This window comes from Monodelphis domestica, chromosome 2, assembly GCF_027887165.1.
Source record: "Monodelphis domestica isolate mMonDom1 chromosome 2, mMonDom1.pri, whole genome shotgun sequence".
NCBI lineage: Eukaryota > Metazoa > Chordata > Mammalia > Didelphimorphia > Didelphidae > Monodelphis > Monodelphis domestica.
Window position 1 is genome coordinate 209,416,034 of NC_077228.1, and position 23,118 is coordinate 209,439,151.

General features: G+C 40.4%; 1 protein-coding gene across 14 annotated transcripts in view; it reads left to right on the forward strand.

Moving 5' to 3' along the window:
• The window catches only part of TANC2 (tetratricopeptide repeat, ankyrin repeat and coiled-coil containing 2), a 686,196-nt gene that overhangs the window by 654,227 nt on the left and 8,851 nt on the right, over nt 1–23,118 (forward strand). For 8 of the 14 annotated variants that reach the window (XM_007482543.3, XM_007482542.3, XM_016430612.2 and 5 more), the window contains 8 exons: nt 1,289–1,422; nt 3,788–3,911; nt 9,041–9,216; nt 11,432–11,564; nt 12,060–12,089; nt 12,892–12,983; nt 16,020–16,166; nt 22,978–23,078. In XM_007482543.3, coding sequence (XP_007482605.1) covers nt 1,289–1,422; nt 3,788–3,911; nt 9,041–9,216; nt 11,432–11,564; nt 12,060–12,089; nt 12,892–12,983; nt 16,020–16,166; nt 22,978–23,078 — 937 coding nt within the window. The remainder of the gene's footprint in view (nt 1–1,288; nt 1,423–3,787; nt 3,912–9,040; nt 9,217–11,431; nt 11,565–12,059; nt 12,090–12,891; nt 12,984–16,019; nt 16,167–22,977; nt 23,079–23,118) is intronic. The other 6 variants (XM_007482545.3, XM_007482544.3, XM_056817046.1 and 3 more) reach the window with 1 other exon arrangement.

Sequence of the window (23,118 nt, forward strand, 5' to 3'; positions counted from 1 at the left end):
TTTTTCTCTTTATATCTCTTGTTCTTTTCCCATAAGCTGCTGATCTGCCACAATAAACCTCTCTCCTTCTCTCTCATCTCTCGTGAGAGCTTTGTCCATTCTCTTATTGAGTTTACTGCAAATACCACTAACTAGAGCTCTTGTTGCCTAAGGATATTCAGTTTCTGAGTTCAGGAACTAGTTATCCCTAGTTTATGATGACATCAAAGCTATGTCAGTAGCATCCATTACTAGCAGAGGAAATCTCTCTGCTAGTGTCCCATTCCAGTAGGAAAAGGTGTTCTCATAAGATTCAAATGGATTCCAAAAGTCCTTCTATCAAGGCAGAGCTTGATACTCTAATAAGAGAAAACTAGGAAGGAAAATAGGAAAAGGGCACCTGAAGAGAATAGAAAAGAGGGGAGGAGAAATGATCTCATAAGAAGGGGGGAAAAAAGGCTGTTTCCCTGTAGGAGATTGGTCATTTTATCATTATTGTCCCATTTGCTACAAATTTGTAGCCAATGATTTTTATTTTTCTCTGAATATTCTCCTTTTAAAATTTAAGTTAATTAAAATAAACAAATGTGTGAACAAGCATTTACAAAGTGCCTTCTATGTTCAGGGCTTGGGGATGCAAATACAAAAGAGAGATGTTTTCCTACCTTCAAGTAGCTTACCTATTAATAAGGAGATAAATCATATAGAGGAGTGTATGGGCCAGACTAGGGGGACCTTGGTCTGGGGAGTCATAGGAATTGTGAGTGGAGCCCTGGGGTAATAAATTATCCCACAATTTCCAGTAGTAATGCTAGCATTAATTTGATTAATGTTCCAGTAGCAAGAGGTAGAAGAAGCACACCCACAGTGGCAAAAAAAGATGCCAAGATGAACAGACCTTGGTTACCTAGTAGATGGCTAGATAGGAAATGAATCATGATCTGGGGCCTCGTAGATTGGTGGGTTAGGTGAGTTTTCACCAACTAATCAACATAACTCAGCCCCAGGGAGAAGTATCAAAGCCAAGTGGGTTAGTCAGATGGGGAGTTGACTAATAGATAGATGGTTTCGGGGGGAGGGGGGGTCAGATCTAAAAAGGTTTGGGGGGAGGGGAGGGGACGCAAAATGAGGTGGTTGCAGGGAAAATGGTAAAATGACCATATTAGGCCCTAATTTCTTGCTGAAGACATTAAGCTCAGTTAAATAGCAGTTGCATTCTTCAAGCATCATATCAATAGCCATACCAAAACCTGAAGGCTGAGAAAGAGTGAGAAAAGGCAGTCTTCAGACTATATTTTTTTCTCCTCAGCCCTGACAGCTGCAGCTGGAAGGGGCAAGCTAGATGTATGTCGCCTGCTTTTGGAACAAGGGGCAGCAGTAGCCCAGCCAAATCGGCGGGGGGCAGTGCCCTTATTCAGCACTGTTCGACAAGGTCATTGGCAGGTAAGTGAGATATATTACTATGTGAACTTAAAGCAATACCAGATAAGAATTATTTTTTTATATAGAATCAGAGGGGCCACAAATAATGCCTCCCTCAATGTAGTAGGTATTAATTTAGCAAACTTTCATTCATCTAATAAAGGCATTTTTTATTAATTGGCTATTCTGATTAACCAATCTACATTACACATAGATTACAGTTTTCAAAGAATTAGAATATACTAAATACCAAAACTACTTGGAACTCAGTTTAATTTTTTTTTTTAAGCCCTTACCTTCCCTCTTGGAGTCAATACTGTGTACAGAAGAGTGGCAAAGGCTAGGCAATGGGGGTAAGTGACTTGTCCAGGGTCACACAGCTGGGAAGTGTCTGAGGCCAGGTTTGAACCCAGGACCTCCCATCTCTAGGTCTGGCTCTCAATTCACTGAGCCACCCAGCTGCCCCCTCAGTTTAATCTTTAGATGAATATTTAGGAAGCACTTTAGGATTGTCAGTTATGATCAGCTGTTATCACTGTATGGTACTGTGTATATAAAAGATAGAGAACATGAAATAAAACTATACCAACCTTATGATACATTCTAGAAGTTACATTTCTAAATAAATTCCTGTTCTCAGTAACTTGTTGCTTATATCTGCTTAGAACAGTAGAATGCAGAGCATGTCAAAAAAAACTTCATTTACATGAGCTTTCCAGTTTTTTGGATTCTGGATAAAATGTTAATTTAATCTGCATTAGGGGAGAGGGAAGAGGAAAAAAGGGAGAGAATGGTGGTAGTATAACAGCCTTTGAAAATATCCAAAAGAACAAAACCTAGAAGGTGAACAACATAAGAGGGTAGAGTAAAAAAATAGTTTCTTTTATTGGGATTTATCTATAATGACTCATTGCAGCTTCGCAACTTTTAAAATTTGATATAGTAACCATTACACAAAGAATTACTTTGAAAGGTATTTTCCCTGTATACACTTACAATTTATGTGGATTTCTGTTGGAATTGGATTCTGCATTATGGCCCTGTTCATGTAGTAGAATGTAGTTCAAATTTCATGTAGTACCCTCCCCACTTTTCTTTTTAGAAAAAAATACCCTGCCCTCCACATTGCATAAAATAATTTTTTTGTAATTATCTTGAATTGCTTTATTTGAATAATGAAGAATTCGTTACAATTTTATAAAATCAGATATACAATAAACAGAATGTATAAAATAACATAATCATTGTGATGCATTCACTGTCACAGGATTATCGAATCATAATTTACTTTCTCCTTAAAAAGTTGAGGAAATAGTGCTAAGAGAAAGAAATTTGATTTGCCCTAGACCACACAAGTAGTAAGTGGCAAAGTCAATATTTGAACCCAAGTCTTCTGACTCCAGACCTAGCACTGTTTCCACTCTATCATACTGTCTTACAGAAGAAAAAAGTAAAACACAGTGGTGACTGGCAGCACTCCTCCATTCCCCCCTTCCCCCCCCCCAGTCTTTAACCTCTATACTAGGACTCACTATATTCCTGGAACCAAGCATGGGGAAAAGACATGAAGTTGTTGTTTTGTCCCTAATAATGGGTCCAAATCCCAACCATTCCAGCAACCTTCTTCACACTTGTAGACGGAGATAGAAAAACAGATTGGGGCACAGAAGGCCAGCACAGAAGGGACCTTTAAGTGCCTTGGCATCTGAGTACTAGAGAGTCTCCTTGGGCTATGTTCACAGAGAACAGCAGCTCAGGCTCTGATCCCAATTGGGCAGTGTTAACAGAGGGGAAGGCCTAGGATTCGCCCTAAGGAACATGAGGCTGGGAAGCAAGAGCCCACTACATGCAATCTAGCATAGGCCCCTTTTCTGCCACCCCCTCAGTTAGAACAGATTCACTGTTTTCATCTTACTTTTGTTGATTCTGATTTGGACTTTGTTTTTATTGGAGAAAAAGTCAACATATTTATGTTGGCATTTTACTCTGAAATTTTCAGTCATTTTGGCTAACATTGAACACTTTTCCCTGGTAGGATCTCTTAGTCTACAGGGAGGAACATGCCTCACAACTTTAAAAAAAATTCTGTATTACAAGATTATTTAGGTCCCTTCCATTCTTAGTGATTATTTTCTTAATTTCCTTTTCACTTTGTGACAAGTGAGCCAGACATTTTTACCCATGTCTCTCTTCTCAGGTCTCTTGTTTATAGATCACTGGAAACCCAGAGTTTAAATTAAAATTTACTGAGAACTTTACATACCTTGAAGGAGGGTGACAGATGGTCAGCCCCACCAGCAAGAGTTTGGGGATGTGTGATAGAATCCATTTATCTTCACAGCAACTTGCTTCAGTATAGTCAGACCCTGTTTCTCTACATTCACAGATTGTTGACCTCTTACTCACTCATGGAGCTGATGTTAACATGGCAGACAAGCAAGGCCGCACTCCCCTAATGATGGCAGCTTCAGAAGGCCATCTAGGGACGGTGGATTTCTTACTGGCACAAGGTAAGTTTCTTACACTTTGAGAACCCAGACCTTGACTATCAGAGCTGTGTAAATGTACAAAGTACACACTTAATTTATCACTGATTTCCTGGACATTCCAAGAGGGAGTAAAAGAAGGAGTTGTTAGTTCTGTGCTTGGGAACTTAAATGAAAATTCCCAAGTACTTTATGACATTTCCAGTGTCCTTGTCTCATTATCAGCTGTAGATAGTTATTAGTTCTGGACATTTTATTTTGTCTCAAATTTAATCATTCCATATGACATTTGCCAGTTTACTGCTGACAGTTAGCATTGTCTTGTTTACTATGAAGGCAGATGCAGAATAGAGCAAATAAAGACTATAGGGCCATGTTCTAATTAAGCAGAAGTTGGGATCCAAAACCAGAAAAAGTATTTTTGTCATTTCATAACTTTCACAAATCTTATGTTCTAAGAAGGACGTTAGAGAAAGTTATATTCATATTATGGTCATAAAGCACTGCAGGCTCTGCTAGTTCCTTCTGTATGTACATTGCTGACTTCAGCCTCTTCCTACTAAGTAATATCTGCTATTTATATAGCACTTTACACATGTTATCTCATTTGATCCTCACAACAACCCTGGAGTGTAGATGCTTTTATTATCCCCATTTAACAGTTGAGGAAACTGAAGCAAACAAAGGTCAAATGACTTGCCCAGAATCACAAAGCTAATTAGTGTCTGAGCTTAGTTTAAAACTCAAAATTTTTTTTACTCCAGGGTCGATGCTCTGTGCACTGTGGTGCCACCTAACTATTTCTATGAACATAAAGGTAGTATGGGTAGTGATTTCTAAGGAAAAAACTAAGAAAGAAATGTTATCTCTTCCTGCCCAAACAAGAACAATCTACAGTATCTCTGTCAGTTGGTGGCTTTTATTTTATGAATCAGTGAGATTGGGTTGATTGAACTAGTTAATGTAACTATGTATGTGTTATAACTAATATAACATTGGACCTTAGTTTTTAGAATTGTATAGATACTTCCTTCTTTGACTCTCCCACTCTTTCAAAATAATATTCAAGCAGGAGTAAGTAAGAGCATTTTTCCCATGGGAGTGGCAGAACTCTTTACTCAAATCTCAGTTCCTACAAAGTCAGAGATTTGCAGGCCCCTTAGCTACATCCTCCAGGGAAGTTTAACCTTGGTCAAGGTCAAAGAGACAGGGCTATGCCAGGATGTTCAGTCCATACTCTAGGACACATAGCAGCTCCAGCCCTAGTACCAGCTGCCAGACTGAGAAAAATCTGGTCTCCCTACATTGATTCCCACCGCCACCAAATGACTGGTTGAGGAACTGAATTCACATCCACTAGAAATGTGTTAGTCCTAGGGCTATTTAATTTTTCTATGGTAATAGATACTTTCTATGATGAAAATATTAAAGGATGATTTTTCATTATTTTCCCTTGTGTTCTTCATATTCCCTATATCTCCTCCCCCCCCTTTTTTTTTTGAAAAGTCAATTTATAGGTCTTCCTTTGGATATATAAGGTCTTGATTTCCCTGGATAATACTGGGAATATGAAACTTTCCCATTCAGATGGTTCAGCGCTTTCTATCTCTGCAGAGACTTGGCCTTATCTTAAGAATCTCTAAATGCTGCACCTGGGTGGCCTCCTTAGAATTACTGCTGCAATCAAAATCACCCATTAGAATCACTGTTCCATTTACAGATTACACTTAGCAGTATGAAAAAATGTTAACAACCCAGTATATAAATAGCACTTGTTAATGTCAAAGGTCTGATTTCTTCCATTCTCCCATGAGAGGCAGAGAACTGTGGTTATCTCTCATTACAGAAGGAAAGATGAAGCAATTGGGCAAGGTCAGAGCCTCATCCTACCAGGAACACAGCTCAAATGAGAACTCAGGTCCTCTTATACCTGAGATTTTTAGTAGAGAGAGACTAGGAAGTGTCCTAAATTCATGAAGTTGATCTCTAACTTAGTTTTCTTGCTCAGTTGTTTCTGTTGTAGCCGACTCTTCACAACCCCATTTGCTTTTCTTGGCAAAGATACAGGAGTGGTTTGCCATTTCTTTCTCCAACTCATTTTACAGATGAGGAAACTGAGGCAAAGAGGATTCAGTGACTTGCCCAGGGTCCCTTAATTAGTAAGTATCTGAGGTCAGATTTGAGCAAGGGAGGATGAGTCTTCCTAATTCCAGGCTTGGCACTCTTATCCACTGTATTGTCTAGCTGCCCCTTAGGTATTAATGTTGAATAACAACAGTATTAATGTTGAATATTTGAACAATGTACAAATATTAACATTTTTTAATAATGAATGAATGAACGAATTCAGGAAACCACTATGAGGTTACTATTGTAAGATACAAAAGAAGTAGAAGATAAGGCCCTTGCCATCAAAGAACTTCTACTCGAGAGAAACAGAATATTTATGGGGGAAATTAAAACTATACTTAAAGATGTACCAGATGGTTTATCAAAGAAGAGGAAAATGCAAATTCAGAAGAAAAGCAAAAATAGACTAAAGGAGTGATTCAAATGATATTGAGCAATGAAAGAAGGCTTCCTAGAAAAAGTGAGTATTCCAACATCCTTTGTAACTTGGACTCAGATTTCCTTCTCTCAATATAGTCATCAGGAACCAGGGTGCTGCTGTGCCACTGAGCCCAGGAGAGGTAGAACTAGGTCTCCTATCCCTCCATGCCCTCTAAGTAGGAGACGTCTGCCTGGTAGTATCAGCATTGTCAACTATAAGTACAAATCAGGCACCTACAATGGACTAGGCCCTGAGAATGCAGAGGAAAGACAAAACCCCTTACCTATAAAAGGATGGGGTTGATCTAGGTGACCTCTAAAGTCCCTCTAAACCTCTGAACCTATAAATCAACAATCAATCAATCAACAAACATTAAGCATTTATCCTGTGCCAAGCACTGATAATAACAAAGAAAAAAAAAACAGTCTCTGCCCCCAAGCTCACATTCTAATAAGGAAGACAACATAAAAGATTAATAATAGTAATGCCTGGTAAATATCTAAAATGCCAAATGAATGATAGGCAATATGCTATAGGATTTCAGAGAAGGGGATGTGTTGAAGAGGAGGTCAAAATTAATCTATATCTCTAAGGAAATATAGAATTTAAATAATAGAAAAGGCCAGGGCATTTCAGATAAGGGACACAATAGGAACAAAAGGGAGAAGGCACATATGGCATTTGAGGGGGAGAGGGCAGTGAATAGATAGTCTGGTTTCCATTAATGGTTCACCTAAGAAAGTTGTAGAAATGACAGTGGAAAGTTAATTTGGAACCAAACTGTAGAGAGCTTAAATAACAGGCTAAGTAGCGTGAACTTTCCTTCATAAGCAATTTGTAATATCCAGTTCAATGTAATAAATGTAGTTAGGTGTCTTTCTCCTGCTACTGTTCAGAGCATATAAATTAAGAGCAAAGAAGGCAGATGATGGAAATAAAATAGGTTTAGGTTGCCAAGGCAAGAGTGAGAGTTCACTGAACAGGTAGGTAGCGTAGTGGATTATAGAATGCTGGACCTAGAGTCAGGAAGACTCATCTTCCTTAGTTTAAATCTAACCTCAGACACTAACTATATGACTCTGGCCAAGTCGCTTAGCCTTGTTGGCCTTAGTTTCCTCAGTCTGTAAAATGAGCTGGAGAAGGAAATGGCAAACCACCCCAGTATCTCTGCCAAGAAAACTCCAAATTGGGATCATGAAGCATTGGAAACAACTGAAATGACTCAACAATACCAGGGATTCAAGAGCTGAGCATAACCAAAGGTCAGGATTGGGAATAGACGAAAGTGAGATGAAAGCAGAGGTAATGGCCTGGAAGAGCAATGAAGGCTTAAAAGGTAGAATGACTAGAGATTATAAAGAGGATAAAGACTAGAGAGGAGGAGGATGTGATCTGTAATCCTCAATCAAGGAGTAAATAATCTTTATGGCTAATGGTGAAAAATCAAGGGTATTTGACTGCAGTAGAGTGAGGTTGAAGATCATGAGAGTTGAAGAACTGAGATGCCAAAGTGTTTAACAGAGATTGTGGTATGAAGGGACTGTTTCATTTTTGTCTTTGTATCTTCGGTGCTTGGCAAGTAGTAAGTACTTAATATGAATTATTGATGGTGAGGCAAAAATGACCTAGGAGGCTATAGATGACTGCTATGAAGATGTTAAAAACATAAATGAATCTTGAAGGAGAAAAGGTAGTTGAGTGATGAAATCAGAGGAAAGATTTGGAAATTTTACTGAAGAGTAAGAAGTATCCTTAACCTCCCTTCTGACCCAGGGAAAATGAGATAAGGTGTGTGCTGTACTGGGAAGATAGCCAGGGATGCACTGTTTGAGGGGTGCCTTATTTGTGGGAGTGCTTTGGTATTAGTGTGAATTAGGTACCTTTCTAGGCTTCTTCCAAAGCACTCATATTTACAAATGCCCCATTCCAGCCAAACTAGATATTCCCTGAACTAATGCTCCAGTCGGGGCTTCCATGCATTCACATGAACCCACCCCTCACCCCCAATGCCTAGAATGCACTCTTTATTCATCTCCACTTCAAATTTTTGTCTTCCTCTAAGGCTCAACTCAGCTGCAATCTCCTCCTGACTCCTGCATCATTTTTCCCAATACTCTACTTTTTTATGTGTATACTGTACCTCCCCATGTGTATATCATTAAAGTACAGAGAGATATATTTTCATCTGTATCCCAATGCCTAGCAGAATGCTTTCTACATAGCAGACCCTTAAAATAAATGTTTAAATAACTTTTTAAGATTTAGATGAAAGAGCAAGCAAGCATTTATTAAGCACTTACTTTGTGTCAAGCATTATACTAAGTGCTTAGATTTGCAAAACACTTTCCTCACAAGAATTCTGTGATATGAGTAGCATAAATATTACCGCCATTTTTCAGATGAGGAAACTGAGTGTTGGAAAAGAAATGTAACTTGCCAGGGATCACAGTAAGTATTGTAGCCAAGAGTACAGTTCAAGTCTGTCTGCCAAAGGCAAGTAGCCTTTCCACTACACTATCCAACTTCCTTCAAGAAATTTTCTTTCCTTCCTGCTATAATTTCTCATTTCATTTGACCCCTGAATTCATACTTGTTCTTCTAGGTGCCTCCATTGCCCTGATGGACAAAGAAGGATTGACAGCCCTTAGCTGGGCTTGTTTGAAGGGCCACCTCCCAGTGGTACGCTCCCTTGTGGAGAATGGGGCAGCCACAGACCATGCTGACAAGAATGGCCGCACCCCACTGGATCTAGCAGCTTTCTATGGTGATGCTGAAGTGGTAAGTAATCTTGAAGGAAAGAAACAGGCTCTTTGTCAACATGTCAACAAAAAAAGGTAGTAATAATTAAAACTGTACAAAGCAGATGGTTATGGATAAATGTGAATTACATCAGCTCTTAGGGAAGGGGGAGGGTCTATATAAGTTCAACAGTTTCCTCTTCTCTTATTTGACTATCTGTTAGAGTGCAAAAAGCATTCTAATACTCATTGAAAGTAGAGGAATTGTTATAGCCTAAATAAAGCACTTTGGTTCCTTTTAACTCCTCCCTCTCCCTCACCCCAAATATCCATTCAATTGCCAAATCCTGTCATTTCTATCTCTACCAAAACCTCTCATATCTAACCCCTCTCTATTCACATAGCCACCACCATGATAGACATAAAACACTATTAAGTGCCAGATACTGATACTGTGTTGAGCACTGACATTATGAATATAAGCCCAAAAAATACAGTCCCTACCCTCAAGGGACTTGTATTCTAAGAGGAAAAGACAACATATTAAAAAGGGCTGGAAAACAAGAGGGTGGGTTTATGGAGGGAGTTTCAAGGATTAAGGCAGTGAAGAAAAGTTTAGAGTCAAGAGTGGATCTAGGAGTAGAGGGGTGGTCTGAGCCTGGAATTCACTAATCAGAGGTGAAAGACCACAGGCTGGATATGTCTCTAAGAGAATCAAGGCTAGAGATGAGAATAAATTTTTAGACTTTATTCTCTTCTATGGTTCAGCCACACTGGTCTTGTTGTTCCTCACACTTGGCACTCTCTCATCTCTGTACCTTTTCACTGGCTGCTCTCCCTACCTAGAAGATACTCCCTCCTAACCTTTACCCTGTAGAATCCCTTGCTTCATTGAAGCAGCACATTTTACATCAGATTATTCCTGATCCACATTGCTAGTGTCCTTCCTTCCAAATTACCTTGTATCTATTTTGTATATAATCTCTATGTACTTATCTAGCACAAAGGGAATATGAGACAAGAATTTATTTTCTACACTCAAAAGAAACACTAAACATAAATACTCATAAACCCATGTCGACAGACTTAAAACAGTATTTAATAACTTAACATAATTCCTGGCAACCTAATGGAAAGATCACTGGGCTTAGTTAGAGTCAGGAAGACATCAGTTTATTTGGGGTGGGGGTGGGGGTTAATTTAAGTTTATTTAATTAACTAATTTAGGATATTTTCCCATTACATGATTCATGTTCTTTCCTTCCCCTCCTCCCACTCCCCTCCCATAGCCAATGAGCAATTGCACTGGGTTTTACATGTATCATTGATCAAGACCTATTTCCTTATTATTAATATTTGCAGTAAAGTGATCATTTAGAGTCTACATCCCCAATCATATCCCCATCGAACCACGTGATCAAGCAGTTGTTTTTCTTCTGTGTTTCTACTCCCACAGTTCTTTCTTTGGGTGTGGATAGCATTCTTTCTCCTAAGTCCCTCAGAATTGTCCTGGATCATTGCGTTGCTGCTAGTAGAGAAGTCCATTACATTCAATTGTACCACAGTGTATTGGTCTTTGTGTACGGAACTCCTGGTTCTGCTCTTTTCGCTCTGCATCACTTCCTGGAGGTTGTTCCAGTCTCCATGGAATTCCTCCACTTTATTATTTCTTTTAGCACAATAGTATTCCATCACCAACAGATACCACAATTTGTTCAGCCATTCCCCAATCGATGGACACCTCCTCATTTTCCAATTTTTAAGACATAAGTTTAAATACTGCTCCAGACACTGTGTGATCCTGGGCAAGTCATTTTAATTCCCTGAGCCTCACTTGCTTCATTTGTAAAATGAGAGGCAAGTGGGATTTGTTGGATTTGATAGCCTCTGAGGTCTCTTCTAGCTCTAAATCTGAGAGCATAACATTCTCTTCCGTAAAGCTGACTTACAATAAACAGTTTGTGGGATCACTAAATAGGCATTCTTATATTTTTACCTTAACCCCTCAGAGTTTGTCTTCTGGCCAGCTAGGTCAGGACTAGGGCCTCTCTTGTTGGTTGTCATGTTTTCTAATTCATAAATTTCCCCCTATTACTAGTTATCTCCATAAACATTTGTTAATTAGCTGGTTGGTTTGTCTCCCAACCTGACTAAAATTAGATGCTGGAGAATAGAAGTGCAGCCACATAAGTCCCTGACAGATCAGTACAATCCCACCAAGCCCAGGCTAATGATTTATTTATTTGATATCCTAGGTGCAGTTCCTGGTGGATCATGGGGCCATGATCGAGCATGTCGATTACAGTGGGATGCGTCCCCTGGACAGGGCAGTGGGATGCCGAAATACCTCTGTCGTAGTCACCCTTCTGAAGAAAGGAGCCAAGATAGGTAGGGGACAGGGAGAAGGTGCTGGCCACCTGCACCCTGGGCAGGACTGGTCCCACAGTCTTAAGGCCCCAAAAGTGTGGTATGAGTGTGGGCCTGCTGCCCACACTCCCTGATTCTACAGGACCATTTCCCAACTAAAATAAAGATAACTGGCACACAGAGAGCACCACCTGAGCTCCTGTCTATAACACCCTGTGTTCAGCATTGGCCAGCGGTCTTCTAGGACTGTGACCCCGATGCCTCTGTACCAGCCCCATCTCACAGCTCTCCCAATGAGCCTGCTTCCCTTGCTCTGAATGTGCTTCCAGATTCTCCAGTCCCTGCGCTACTGCTGCCCTCAGCTGCTCCCCCATCCCATGGGCCTAGAAAAGGGGTTGGCTGGTATGCCAGCTTTCTTGCTGCCTGCCTCTCACTGCTGCTTTTTCCTTCTTTTTTTTCACCTTCATCCATTTTTTTTCCTCTCCTACAACTTTTTGTTTTCTCCTTTCTTTGAAGGTTGTCAGACGTTACCGAGTCGCCCACGAGGTATATCTCACCGCTGTCAGCATCAGGCCCAGTCTGATGGCTTGGTCAGCTTTGCCTTCTCCTCTTTGATTTAGCTTGCATGAGTTCCCTACACTTCTAATCTTTTAATTTACTTCACCTTAAAAGAAGATTTATTTTAATGACTGTTGTAGAGAATAACTTGAACTTTTGACCAAACTAACCCTGGGAAAACTGGGTGGGTTCTTTTAGGCAGCCTGTGAACTAATCAGCTTAACCCTTCCTTCACCTTCTTTTGGGCGAAGTCAGCTCTTTTCTCAACTGTTTGCATTGGCACTATAAGCATAGCTCTGAGTGGACCCTCTCCTACTCGGGGAACCCTCTTTGGTCCTTGTACTTTGAAAGAGGTTTGAGCGTCTTCATTGATATCCTTTCTACAAAGTACTTCTCAAAATCAAGAGGCCTAAAAGCTGGGACTTTTGAGTCCCAGTTTCAAAAATACATTACCAATAAAAAAAATTTAATTGCCTATCATGATATCTATTGTAAGCCACCTTTTCTGAATGCCTGATTTAAAACATTTTTAAAAAAATTTTAAACCAAATGATTCCCACAGGCTCTGCTGCCCTCTTGTGGCACTAGTTCACATTTTAAGGTGAATACAATTCAAACTCTATTGCTTTGGAGTCACTTCGAATGGAAAGATAAATTAATCACAGGGCATTATGCTCACACCAAGTTGTTCTCTCAGCAGAAATTCCCCCAGGATATTTTTTTCACCTAGCTTCCTACCACCCTTGCATTGTATGAGTTCTTTACCCATCATGCATCCTGTACACTACAGGTCCAGCCACTTGGGCGATGGCCACCTCCAAACCAGACATCATGATCATCCTGTTGAGCAAGCTGATGGAGGAAGGGGACATGTTTTATAAGGTATGAAGAGGTCATGGACAGTACAATAACAAAAAGCCATTAAGAGTCCACCTGTCTTGACCAAACTAACCTTTATTCCCAAGGAAAAGTGAATGGAAAATGCCATTTCCTAAATTGGTGCTGAATTTGGAATTTAGAAGGGTATGGTTCTATGCCTCCCATGGCTTGCAGTCTAACCAGATCCAGTTCACTTTTTTGCTCAATGCAGGGGCTCTATAACCACCACAGATTGGCTTTCTTCCCAGGTTGGATGAGGAGACTAACCTGGACCTCAGATTTCTTATGAAATGAGAGTTGAACTAAATTATCTCCAGAATCCCTTCCAGCTCTAGATTTATGATCTTATGATCTGAGATCTCTCCCATCTTAGAAATTCTGACTCATTACATACAGAACCTGATCTAGCCTAGCCTAGATATTGGTCCTATTAAATAGGAAAAGGGAAAAAAATCAGGGAACAGAGTTAAGTCAAAATCATTTTGCCCAACAGCCATTCTCATTTTGTAGGGAAATGAAATTAATTCTTAGCTTTGGCAAGAAGTCACTGAACTCATAGATAAAAGGAGCTTATGGTAAAAGTCCTTAATTTCCTAATAGAGGCTATGTGGTGTGGTGAATAAAGAGCTGGCCTTAGAAGGTTCAAGCCTTGCCTCTCCCACTTACTCACCAAACAAGGTACTTGCCCTCTCAGTGCCCCCAGGAAATTCTCTAAGAATGTAATTTGTAGAATAGTTAGTTATTGATGAGCATGTTTCTTCACCAGGTGTTCCCTAGACCAATAAAATTACAGGTCCCATCAAAGAAAAAATAAAAAACTCCCCAATATTCCTAAGTAGGAGTTTTGTCTTGAAGTCATTCAAAATGGGGGGTAGGGTGGGGGAAGAGTGCATATCCTTCTCTCCTACCCTTCTGTTCATTGTTCCAGCCCAGGCCTTTATGTACTAGCCTTTTGTTTTCTACCTTCTAGAGACTTGCAATTTATGGTTCTCTAAGGATTCTTTTGGTTCTATAACAATTCTCTAAGAATGTTTTGTGTCAGGATTCATCTTGCTGGCTTTAGATAAATTGGTATAGTATTTTTCAACTCGCCCATGTGTCAGAAGGGAGCTGTGGCTTCTGAGAAAAGCCTTTTGTTTCTTGAGTAGCCTGAGAGTGAGAGCCATGAGAATTCTGGGTCCCTGTGAGCTTTATCTCCCAAGCCCTCACTTTGTGTGGTTGTGGATAAGGTTGTTAGCCTTCTAGCCTTTTGTTTCTTTGTGCCCTATTTGTAATCCCATGGCTTTATGGTCCTAAAGTAAGAATTGTTCTCTCCTCACTAAGATAGAGTGTAACTGCCCCTGTTCTTATTCAACTAGCTTCCTTAGAAATGTTCACCCTTCCTTGGTGAATGGAGAGGAAGGAAAAGAGGGATTTTGACTTGAATATAATCCTTGATGAGAGGCAAATTGGTACAGTAGATAAAGAACCAAACTCAAAACAAGGAAGACCTGGATTCAGGACCTACTGGGGGAGTGAGTTGGCAGAATGGCTAGATCACCAGGCCTGGAGTTGGAAGGACCTAGATTCAAATCTGACCACAGATACCTCCTAGCTCTGTGACCTTAGGCAAGTCACTTAACTCCATATGCCAAGTTCTTGCCCTTTTGTCTTAGGATTGTTACTAAGACAGAATGTAAGGGTTGGTTTTTTGTTTTTGTTTTTGTTTTTTAAGATCTATCTCTGGCACCTACTAGCTATATGATGCTGGGAAAATAATTCTCTTAGTATTCTTGGTAACTCTTTAAGAAGGTGCCAGCCAGCATTGGTAAGAGGACTTCCTCATGTGAGAGTTATTAGCACCAGTGAAATCTTAGATCTACTCTTTATCCCTATAGTCCTTGATAGGATTTCAATAGTGCTAGTTATGGCTCTAGAAAGGCCAGATAAATGGGGTAAAAGGGCCTAACTACAAGCATTTCTCAATCTCTCTGCTGCCTAATTTCTAGAGATGTAAACCTGAGGACATTTAAAGCTTTCTATGGCCACACCACTGAGCCAGTTTCAGCCCCTATGAACCTCAGCCCAAAGCAAAGACAGCACAGTCCATCCAAACTGGGTTCTCTTACAATGCTGATTTTCCCATAGGCAGCTTAGCAAATGACTCTTATAGTTCCCCATTATTACCAAGTTGTCCAGCTTCACTGCTTTCTACCACTCTTTTCCTCTGAAATAGGGAAAGGAAACTGAAGGTTATTTTCTCCCATTTCTTAGGGACTAGGAAGAATAACAACTGGGCTACTTCTATTTTTCCCATTCTTTGTGAGAAAAAAATAACTTCCTGTTAAAGGCTAACAAAGGAGGACTTCAGATAGTAATATTTCCTCTAAAAATTCAGTTGTAGAAATCTTAACAGGAATTCAGCTCCACCCTAGTATTTCCAAGGCCAAAAACAGAAAAGAATCACATACTTTTCATAGAGAATGAACAATGATGAGTGGGCTTTAGGTCTGAGATGAGTATGGAATAGCCATAAAGTTGACACCTTCATTATTCATGTGTCCCTCCAACCTGGTATGGATTATGCCCCTAAAGTAAGAGCATTTCTCCCCCATTGGAAGGAGCCTTTTCGTAGTATGAAGACTTTCTTTGTAGACCAAGAAAGCTGAGCTGTTGCTGCCTTAATAGGATGGAATGTGAACTGACTCCAGATGTCTTTCCATCACAAGATTCTGGACAATTCCATGACAGCAATACATTAAGCAAGCACACCTTTTGAATCTCAGTTTTTCTAACCCATAAATATTCTATCAATAGGCTTTGTTTTCCTAGCCTGGTTTGTTCCCTGACAGGTTCAGCCTTCATGTCCCCATCATCAAAGCTGAGAAGGTTAGCCCTGTTCTTTCCCCAGGCCTAGGGGTTAGAAATGATAGACAGAAAGGAAGTTAAGAGATTAGCTGGCCAACACAGCTGCTTTGATGAATAAGAGAGTGGGGACCAGGTTGCCATAGCTGTTCAGCAAACTAATGAGTGTTTTCCACCATTGTGTACTAATCATAGAAAGGTAAAGTGAAAGAAGCAGCCCAGCGTTACCAGTATGCCCTGAAGAAATTTCCCAGGGAAGGGTTTGGTGAAGATTTGAAAACTTTCCGGGAATTAAAAGTCTCTCTCCTCCTCAACCTCTCCAGATGTCGCAGGAAAATGAATGTAAGTAGTATGACTTGTCCCAGTTCTTTTCTTACACCTTATAAGCTGCATGCTAAGTAGATCATCTCACTGCACCAGCTCTTATTGGGCCTCTGAAACATCTCTGCCACACAGAACCTGGCTGTTCGTGGAGCACTGCTGTTTATCATTTGAAAGTAACCAATTGGGGGCAGCTGCGTAGCTCATTGGATTGAGAGCCAGGCCTAGAGCCTGGAGGTTCTAGGTTCAAATTTGGCCTCAGACACTTCCCAGCTGTGTAACCCTGGGCAAGTCACTTGACCCCCATTACCTAGCACTTAACATTCTTCTGCCTTGAAGCCAACACAGTATTGGCTCCAAGACAGAAGGTAAGGGTTTTTATTAAAAAAAAGAAAGAAAGAAAGTAACCAATTCAAGAAATTTTCATTAAATACCATCTAAGTGCAGAGCATTGGCCAGACAAAAGTTTGAAAACAATTTAGGGTCAAAATTATGAAAGAATTATCATTGTATTTTTTAGTTTTATGGTTTTTCATGATGCTGGATTTCCTCTTTGGGAAATGAAAGCAGTAATCTTGGAAATTAATTCCACTTAAATCTCTAAAGAATTGGAATTGATTGCATGTATTTTCTAAAGCTGTCCCTATATGTAATATACATACTTTTTAGAAGGATTAAAAAGAGGAGCTCAGGGCCATGGACTTCAGGGAGTTCAGCTTCCAGTCTTGAATTGATTGAATTGATTCCTAACTGCTTCTTTTCATTCCAGAATCCTTCATCCCCCACATTTCTTTCTACCAGTTGAGTAATAATTCTTGTCATATGTTTCTATTTATTGAACATCTAACACGATTTAGTCTAAGAAACTGAGGCTCCTGAGTTCTAAGGAAAGTAGATAGAAGGGGCAGCTAGGTGGCACAATAATAGATCAGTAGGCCTGGAATCAGGAAGACTTGGGTTTAAATATGACCTCAAACTCATCTTAGTTGTGTGACCCTGAACAAGTCACTTAACCCCAGTTGTTGCTAGTCGTCACCTCTCCTCTTTCTTAGAATTGATACTAAGACAGAAGGTAAGGTGAAAGAGTGAGAGAGAGACAGCGTAGAAATTACCCCAAACCAAGAGTTAATAGACAAGAGTCCATGATATAGGCCTCAGTGAAAAAGAACAAAGGATAATAGATTTAGAGCTGGAGGGGACCTGAGAGGCTATAAAATCCAGCCCCCTTCCTTTATAGCTGAAGAAACTAAGGCCCCAAGAGATTAATCAAATTGCTTAGAGTCACAAACATCTAAGGTAGAATTTGAACCCACATTTTCCTGACAGCAAGCCCAGTACTGTGTCCACCACATACTGCCAGGTATCTTAATACAGATGGCTTGTGTAGGGAGTCCATTTCTCTAATCAGAAGTTTGGGAATAAAAAAGATCTTGATGGAGAGAAAGTCCCCTGAATCTCTCTTAAGTACTTCCTGCTTTTGTTTCAGGAACTGAAGTTATCCCCAGGGTGTTTCTATAGAAGAAAAGGGTTATGATTCATGATCAGGAAAGGAGAGGGGCCTGTACTCATCAGGAGAAGCTTGAGGTTGTCTTAGACTAGATAATTTCTATTGCAGAGAAAGGAGAAAGAGTGACAGAAGTATTCTTTGGCCACTGAAAACATGTTGGCACTATAGCAAGGAAGCCAAAGAAGTGAGACCAGACTTCAAGGATCTTGCCATTTTACTCGCCTCAGTTTTTTTCCTTGCAAAATAATACTAAAAAAACTAAATCTTCCAGAAAGAAAAAAAAAAGTACAGCTCAAAACACAGTAGAAGAAATAACCAAGGGGGATTGCTATCCTTCTCAACCTTACCTATAAGTGAATAGCTAAGTGAATTTTTGGCATTAAGGTCTATTGGGTGAACATGAATGGGGAATAAGCAAATCCAGCTCTTCCCAAATAACATACTCTAGGGCTTTCCTGAGCAGCTAGATAGCACAGTGGATAGAGTGTTGGGCCTAGAGGCAAGAAGATTCATCTTCCTGAGTTCAGATCTGGCTTCAGACACTTATTAGCTGCATGACCCTGGGCAAGTCACTTAACTGTGCTTGCCTCAGTTCCTTGTTTGTAAATAATGAGCTGAAGAAGGAAATGGCAAACTACTCCAGTATCTTTGCCACAAAACCTTAAATGAGGTCACAAAGAGTTCACAACAACTGAACTGAATGTCTTTCCCACTCCCTGGATCTTTTTTTTTTTATTTAATTAATTTAGAATATTTTTCCATAGTTATATGATTCATGTCCTTTCCCTCCCCTCTTCCTCTCCCCCTCCGTAGCCAAAGAGCAGCTCCACTGGGTTTTACATTCAAAATTTACATACAAAAATTACATTTTACATTTACATTTACATTGTCATTGATCAAGACCTATTTCCATATTATTAATATTTACATTACCACTCCCTGGATCTTAAAGGACCCTTCTTGTATGCCCCACAGCCTTTAGTTTTCAGTAGCACTTATTTTCAAGCAAAGCTGGAGCCAGTACCAGCATGAAAGAAAGTATGTCCTATTCTGAAACAAAGCCTTTGGCATTAGGGGAAAAGGAGTTTCTCTTTTCATTTATGTTTTCAAGTTCCTGGGTTCTGCTCAGTCTGCAGGGCTTCTCGGGAGGCACTCCCTGGGGTCTGCAGAGAGAGAAAAGGCAGTTCTCCCAATTCAGAGCTCCACGTGCAGCTGCCTTGAGCTGGAGCTCTTTGTTCCATGCAATCTCTTCAGCCACCTAGAATGAACTTCACAGCAGTTATGTCCTCAGTGCTTAGAGAACCCTCACTCCATTTTCCAGCTAGATACTTACTGCTGCTTGACATCCTTGGACAACTCCACCCCCAGGCTGAACCCCCTTAGAACTATTATCTACCGGAACTCATTTTTCTGTGATCAAAATTCTCCCATTCTGTCATTTCCTCTTCAGGCTGTTAGGTGGCATAATGTATAGTGCATTGGATATAGAGTGAAAGAGACCTAAGTTCAAACACAGCCTCAGATACTTGTTGGCTCTATGGCCCTGACAAGTCATTTAACCTCGGTTTCCTCAACTATAAAGCGGGGGATAGCACCTACTTCCCAGGGTTGCTTTGAAGATCAACTGATATATTTATGAAAGGACTTTGTACAGTGCCTGGCACACATAGTAGGTTCTTAATAAATGCTTGTTCCTTTTCCCCTTCCCTTCCATCCTAGAGATTCTGAATTCCCAACTACCATTGTTCACACTCTGTTCTTAATCTCCCAAGGTTGGCTCCCTTATTTCTATCCCCCTCAAACCAACCTCACCAGTATCCTTACTCTAAAGCTATCCCTGCCCTTCCCCTAGTGTTCTCTAGAATGCCTGTTCCATAAGTTCCAAACTTTTTTAAATCATAAACCTGTTCCTTTCTCCATATTCTTCTTGTACTCACTGAGACCTATTAACAATTCTATTATACCCCTTCTATCACTGTTTACATTTATATTCATTTCTTCCCCAATTCTGACTGTTTGGATATATGGCGGAGGACAGTCAGAATATTCCTTGTTCCCCATTTCCACTTCCAGATTCTGCCTCTGCTCAATAACCTCCTCTTGGAGATTCACTCAGTCCACAGTTATCACCCAATCAAGATTCTAATAGTGTTTCCTTCCTCAATGCCAGTTCCTGGCATGTTATCTTTCTCTCCACACACCAGCTTTTGCCCTTATATCAAGAGACTTCAACACACATATTAATATTCCCTCAAACACCCTAACTTCCCAGTTCCTCTGTGTACTCATTTCCCATGGCCCATTCCTCCACCCCGCTTTAGCTCACACCAAAAGGTCAGACGTTCGATACTGCCATCAGCTACCTGCAAACGCATCACTTATATGTTCATCATCTAAAATTCCTTTATCTGATCATAGTCTATTGTCATTCCTCTTCTTCCTCCAAACCTGTTCTTTTTTCTCACTGAGACCTCTAACCTCTCCACCTCTCAGTTCTATCCCAGGCCATCGTCCTGCACTGACTACAACCTCCTACCTTCCCCTCTTGACTCCCTGCTGAACCACCTCAACTTTATAGTGTTCTCTTCTCAAATCCTTCACCTCCTTATCTGGTGCAAGGTCTTGCCCTGCCAGGCCTCAGCCTTGGCTTTCTCCCACCATCTGTTGTCCCAGTTTGTGTGCTACTGAAAGGACAGAGAAAACCACAAAACCATCTAGTCTGGAGCCACCACAAATTTATGTTACATAATCTCAACTGGGCCTTCCTTGCAGCAAGGTAATCCTTTTATGTTGCCCTAGTTGACTCACAATCCACTCTCATAACAACTTTTCTAAACCTTTTTCATCCTTCTTCAAATTCCCTCTGGCTCCCTCTCCTCCCTATCACCTCCTATTCTCTCACCTAAGGCATGTACATGTGTTCTCACCTGAGAACATTATCTCATTTTTCACCGAAAAAATGGAGATCATTCACCAAGAGCTCCCTCTTCTGTCCTCAGCTCACCTCACTCACATGCCTTCTGCCAGTTTCTTCTTCAGCCCTACTACAAGAAGTGACCCTTTTCCTTACCAAGGCTGCCTATGAGATCTCATTCCTTTTCTGGCAAACTATTCCTTCAGTTATCACTATTCTAACTAATCTTCAGTGCCTTTCTCTATCTATTGGCTGCTCCCCTACTGCCTATAAAAATGACTGTGTTTTCATCCTTAAGAAACCCTCACTTGATCATCCATCACTAATAACTATCATCCTATATCTCTTCTGACTTTTGTGGCTTAAGATGCCTTAAGAAGGCCATCTACAATTGATACCTCCACTTACTTTTTTTTTTCATTTAAAAATTCTTACTTTTTGTCTTAGAATCAATACTGAGTGTTGGTTCCAAGGCAGAGGAGAGGTAAGAGCTGGGCTATTGGGATTTAGTGACTTGCCCAGGATCACACAGCTAGAAAGTGTCTAAGGTCAAATTTGAACCCAAGACCTCCCATCTCAAGGTCTTATTCTCTGTCTACTGAGCCACCTAGCTGTCCCATTTCATTTTCCTTCTACTCCCTTCTAAATTCTCTGCCATCTGACTTCCATCTTGATTCTACTGAAATGGCTTCCTTAAAAGTTACCAGTGAGCTCTCTTTAATTGCCAGATTTAATGGCCATCTCTCCATCTCATCTTTCTTGACTTCTCTAAAGCCTTTGATACTGTTGATCACCCTCTTCTGTCTAAGTTTTGGGAACACAGCTTTCTCCTGATTCTCCCACCTCTCTCATTGATCTTCTCTGTTTCCTAGATCTTTATCTAGGTCATGCTCAGTAACTATGGGTATCTTCCAACACTTTGTCCTGGGCCTTTTTCTTCCCTCTCACTTGGTAATGTCATTAATTTTAGTACATTCAACTATCCATGCTGATGATTCTCAGATCTGTTTGTCTAGCCATAATCTCTGCTGACCTCCAGCCTCTCATCTCCAACTGCCTGTGGAACATCTTGAACTGAACTTGAACTTAAACATCTTAAATTCAGCATGTCCAAGTCTGGACTTACTTATCTTCTCCTCCATATTCTCCCCTCTTCCCAACTTCCTCATCACTATCTATCTTACTAAGCAGCCAGGCTTACCAGCTAGGTGCTATGTTTGATTCTACGTTCTCTTTCACCATCCCATATCCATTCAGTTGCCAGGTCCTTTCATTTCTCTTATATACTCTCCCTTCTCTCTTCTAGTACTGTCATCACCCTGGTGCAGGCCATCATCACTTCATTCCTGATTGGAACCAGCCTACTGGTTGGTCTGCCTGCCAAAAGCCTCTTCTCAGTCCAATCCATACTGACTTAACTGTTAAATCGATCTTCTTAAATCATGTCTGATGGTTATCACCCCCTCTCCACCCACATTCAGTAAACTTCAGTGGCTCCTTGTGCCTTCCAAGATCAAATATAAAATTCCCTGTTTGGCTCTTAAAACATAATCTTATCCTCTTGACCTTTCCTGGTCTTTTTATACCTTATAAACTACCATGTACTCTGTAATCCAGTGACACTAACCTTCTTGCTGTTTCTCACACACAGCACTTCGTCTCCCAAACTGGAGGCATTTTTGTTATTTCCTATGCCTAGAATTCTCTCCCTCCAAGTCTCAGCTAAAATCTCAGTTTCTACAAGAAATCTTTCCTGGGCCTCTTCAATCTTAGTGGCTTCACCTTTCTTCAATTTACCTTGTAGATATCTTTTTTGTACATAGCTGTTTAAGACAAAAGTCCTAAATTTGAATCCTGGCTCTGCCAGTTGCTAAAGTGGAGGGATATTTCTCTTGACTTGTTTTCATGTCTGTAAGGTGAAGCAGATGAACTAAATGACCCCCATGGTTCCTTCCAGCAACAAGATCCTATTAGAAGATAAAAAGTATATGTATGTATATATAACAAGACAACTGAAAAAATAAGGAAGGGGAACCAGCTAGATGAAGGAATAAACAATTCAGAACAGTGGTTCCACAAGATTGCAAATGAGAGCATCTCTTTGAGCTATGTATATATAGAGAGAAACTTGTCAGCTTTCTGACTTCTAGAAGGAACCAGATTAGAAGAGGCAGAAAAAAGAAAATCTGAAATAGGTGACTTTCTATTTCCAAGACAGTGGTCTCCAGGTAAAGGGACACAGAGCATACAGAATAAAAGGCTCCCCTGAAACAGTTTGCCATGCCCTCTAAGCCATAAATCCCAAGGGTTAGATCCATAAACATAAAAAATGCATATGATTTTTTAATTCCCAAGTTGTTTATTATCCACATCTCTGAAATGACTTATCTACACACCTGTTGTGATAACAGGATTTTGGAATGGCGGAGGAATTTGCTACTAAAGCCCTGGAGCTGAAACCGAAATCTTATGAAGCTTACTATGCAAGAGCAAGAGCAAAACGGAGCAGCAGGTGAGAAGGGAAAGGGAAGGAAAGCAAGAGAGACACTAAG